Source organism: Brassica oleracea, chromosome C7 (assembly GCF_000695525.1).
Source record: "Brassica oleracea var. oleracea cultivar TO1000 chromosome C7, BOL, whole genome shotgun sequence".
NCBI classification, from domain to species: Eukaryota; Viridiplantae; Streptophyta; class Magnoliopsida; order Brassicales; family Brassicaceae; genus Brassica; species Brassica oleracea.
This window is the reverse complement of record NC_027754.1, coordinates 45,220,013-45,224,400: the sequence shown is the minus strand read 5'-3', so window position 1 is coordinate 45,224,400 and position 4,388 is coordinate 45,220,013. Positions and strand designations below refer to the sequence as shown.

The 4,388-nt window shown below is 32.8% G+C and overlaps 1 protein-coding gene across 1 annotated transcript in view; it reads right to left on the bottom strand.

The window, feature by feature from the left end:
- Positions 1-4,119, bottom strand: part of LOC106305645 (transcription factor bHLH27) — a 13,054-nt gene extending 8,935 nt beyond the window's left edge. Inside the window, exons 1-4 of the mRNA XM_013741997.1 lie at positions 3,961-4,119; positions 3,699-3,864; positions 1,987-2,274; positions 1,730-1,900 (exon numbers count right to left, since the gene is read on the bottom strand). Of these exons, the coding sequence (XP_013597451.1) occupies positions 1,730-1,900; positions 1,987-2,274; positions 3,699-3,864; positions 3,961-4,040 (705 nt within the window). The 5' untranslated portion in view covers positions 4,041-4,119. The remainder of the gene's footprint in view (positions 1-1,729; positions 1,901-1,986; positions 2,275-3,698; positions 3,865-3,960) is intronic.
- Between the last annotated feature and the right edge of the window lie 269 nt (positions 4,120-4,388).

Sequence of the window (4,388 nt, the reverse complement as noted above, 5' to 3'; positions counted from 1 at the left end):
AACAGAATATAAGGCGGCTCGGCCGACCAATAAATAATAAACAGGATATAAGGCGGCTCGGCCGACCAATAAATAATAAACAGGATATAAGGCGGCTCGGCCGACCAATAAATAATAAACAGGATATAAGGCGGCTCGGCCGACCAATAAATAATAAACAGGATATAAGGCGGCTCGGCCGACCAATAAATAATAAACAGGATATAAGGCGGCTCGGCCGACCAATAAATAATAAACAGGATATAAGGCGGCTCGGCCGACCAATAAATAATAAACAGGATATAAGGCGGCTCGGCCGACCAATAAATAATAAACAGGATATAAGGCGGCTCGGCCGACCAATAAATAATAAACAGGATATAAGGCGGCTCGGCCGACCAATAAATAATAAACAGGATATAAGGCGGCTCGGCCGACCAATAAATAATAAACAGGATATAAGGCGGCTCGGCCGACCAATAAATAATAAACAGGATATAAGGCGGCTCGGCCGACCAATAAATAATAAACAGGATATAAGGCGGCTCGGCCGACCAATAAATAATAAACAGGATATAAGGCGGCTCGGCCGACCAATAAATAAATTAAATTACTAGTAAATAATATAGGCGGTATTCCGGCCATTATAACATGATATAAATAATAGTAGAGGCGGTATACCGACCATTATAACAGGGTATAAATGATACAAATAAATTTTACCGAATCGCAGAGTGATCGTGCTGATAACGTGTTATGAAATAACTTATAATTTATAGTATCGAGAAATTTAAATAAGAGTAGAATTTAATACCCGTAGGAAGCAAATAACACTACTATAAGTGAGAGAGTTTATTATAAGTAAGAAGAAGAAGATGTAATGGTTCTTTGATTATAAACTCTTGTTCTTGTTTTTGGTGTACAAAAGAGTGAGATGAGTGATGGTATTTATAGTGAACAACAATGCATAAAATATCAAAGATGGTGCTTGATTTGGTAAATGAGTGGGTGATCATAGTGCTTGATGAGTAGATGATCATAGTGCTTCAGTTGGTAAAGGGGTGGAGGATCATTTCAAAGTTTATGTTATAATAGTATCAACAATTTTTCTTTTGTACTAATCAGAAAGAACAAGCAATTTCCTTTAACCAATGATGAATCCACTTTTACTAAAGCATGTTTAGACTATTTAGTCATATGTTTTATACTTTTATCACCTAATTGATTGATTGAAAGGACTTGTCTACGTGCCGTCAGGCGACAACTTTTTTTCTCCCAAATTACCAAAATGAAAAATATATTAAGGTCTAAATTTGCTATAAATTAAATATATATTTCTACTAATATCGAAAAGTCTGAATAATTGTGACCGAATAAATGGACAAATATGTTTGGGCGGCAAGTGCCATCAGCTAGTTTTATAGCTAATTAACATCAGAATACCAGTCTAAACAATTTTTGATAGAATGTTCTTTTTTTTGTGCAACTATAGAATGTTCTTAACTGATTATATAAGTATATTTTGTTAAAAAACATATAACTTAATTCGATCACGGCAAAATAAGCGTATGAACCAAAACAAGACATTTAAAAAATGTAATTACGTTGTATAGAGTTCAAACTTTAACCTCAAACAATGATATATGTTTCATTACATTTGTGCTAATTAACACAAATATAGTAAATTCACCAAATATACACTTCTGAAAATGTAAAAAATAAAAAGAGATACAGAAAGAGCGAAAGTTACCTGGAGGAAGAGTGTAGTGGAGAGACGAGTGGAGAAGGAAGAAAAGTTAGTAGTGACAATGTTGAGATTCAAAGACTCCAACACTTTACAAAGCTGCAACATTGTTTCTCTCCTCTTGCTACATGTTATGCATACCACCACTGTCCTTTCTCCCATCCACGTCACCTTCATCTTTTCATTTTATAAAAATTTGGAATCAAATTTTACTATTGGTAAATATACAAAACAAAAACATAACAAAGATGCATACTACTTACTTCGAGAACTTCAATGAGGGATTGATTATGTACTCTAGCAACTGATGATGATCCAGAAGTATTGTAATCCATCTGCCTGAACTTCTTTGATCTCGTGACATTATTGTCTGAGAGATCTTGCTGCTGATTTTCCAAGAAATTATTGATACATTCGTAATCTCTTGTAGGATTTTCTACCAATATTGATCGTGATTCCAGCTCTTGGATCTCTGCTTCTAATCTTTTCTCTTGATCAATAAGTTTTTGCATATAATCAATCGAATCTTTGACGATAGATGCCTTGTCCAACTGTGTATACATGTATTAAAAACATAATTGAAGTAAATCCAAATCTGATCAATCATATTACACGTATACAAACTATGTCATCAAGGTACTTAGAGCATCTCCAATGTATTACTCCAAATTTTACTCCAAAATGGAGTTGAGTTTTACTCCAATGTATTACTCCATTTTTTACTCTAAAAAGAATATTCATTTTCTTACTTAGTTAATAATTGTTAGTAAAACTTTCAACTTATAAAAATTTAACAATTAACTCAACTATTTTATGTTTACAAAATTTCCATAATAATATATTTTATTTAAATTAAATATTTATCATTAAAAATACAACTAGAGATTATCTTCCAATTTCAATTCGTGCAGTTTTTATCATATGCAATTTTTCTAATTCAAAAATATTTGTATGCATTAAAAAAACATAAAGAAAAAACAAAGTTTTGTTTTGTAATTTGAATTATGTATTGGGTCTCATTGTTTGTGCATATATCAAGTTCAACAAGTACAAATGTTATCAATCAAAATTTTGACCCACAAGATTAAAAAAACTCATCTATTCCGTTTGAATAATACTTCATCGATTTTGGTAGTTTCGAAAATAATTTACCGAATTATTAAAAGGACCATTTCATAGAAAAAGTTCAACTCCAAAATGAGGTAATGGGTGAGATTACTCCATAAGAGCATCTCCAATGTAAAACTCCATTTTTTCCTTCAAAATGAAGTAAAAGTGAAAATAGAGTAAAATTGCTTCAACCCTACTCCATTTCTCCTCCATAATGGAGTGATGAACAAACAAAAAATAGATTACTTAATTTATGAAGTAAATTTCATTATGGAGTGGGATATGTAGTTGGGTTGGAGCATTTCTTACTGCATATTCACTTTTACTCTATTTTAGAGGAAAAAATAGAGTGGAGATGGAGTAACTCTAGTCATTACTCTATTTTGGAGTTGAATATGGAATGGGGTTGGAGAAGATTTTACTCCAAAATTGAGTCTGAAGTAAAAAATAGAGTAGGGTTGGAGATGCCGCCACTCACATTCGATGAGAAACCCTTTCAAAATTTGAAACTAATCAAAATAATTTTTTATATGAGAGACCTTTTCGTATTCTCTCTTATTTTTTTAATCTTTTAGTATTATTGTTTATTCTTAATATACTCTTTAATATATCCATAGATGCCTATGCCCTTACGAAATCATATTTTAGTTTCGGTTGATATGGTTTCAGAGGATCAAAATCTGGTTTAACTATAACAATGGTTTTGTTTGCCTCTAAAAGAAAGAAGAGAAAAGTTCACTAGATTATTTAATTTGTATTGACCCAAGAAAATATTTGCTTGTGACGAAACTTATCATTAAATTATTTGGATAAAAAATAAAATAAAAGAGACGGTTGAATAAAATTAATATGGAATGAATCACACCTTGGTTATGTTGGGAACGACTGATCGGAGAGCGAAAAGTCTCTGGTTAAGCTTTTGCCGTCGGTTCCTCTCGGAGACAACGTTCTTTGAAGAAGCCGGAGAGGTTGCTGCTCCGTCCGGCGAACTCGAATCGCCGGAACCCGAAAACGCTTCTTCCAACGGCCAACTAAATCATTTAAACAAATCTCATTTAATGTATAATGACTAACTAACAAACAAAAAAAACAAAAAGAAAAAAGATATTACTATGTTCTAAAAATACCTGTCGAATTCGAGTTCTTGATTCTGGAAGAACATTGTGGTTTCCCAATAATTCTTGTACTCATCTTCGAGATCTTCCATTTTCGGACACACAAACAAACAAGAATGATGCTTTCTTGAAATGGAAGGTTTCTTTTGCTCTATCTCTCTGTCTTTTGAGTAAGTGTATTGTCTTCAAACAAGTGTGGGCCGAAAGGCTTTTATAGACAAAAGACTCTGAAAGAGAGAGATAGATGATGCAGTTTTTTATGCACGTGGGACATGTAGGATCTTAATCTCCTGAAATAATACACGATCTTGACCGTTCAATTCAGAGATCTAAGAAAAATGATTTATTTTGTCCCAAAAAGAAGAAAAACCAGAAACTGTGGCATCTTTCTCTTTTACTTACAACAATATGCTCGAGTCTTATGGGGGTTCCATACAAAA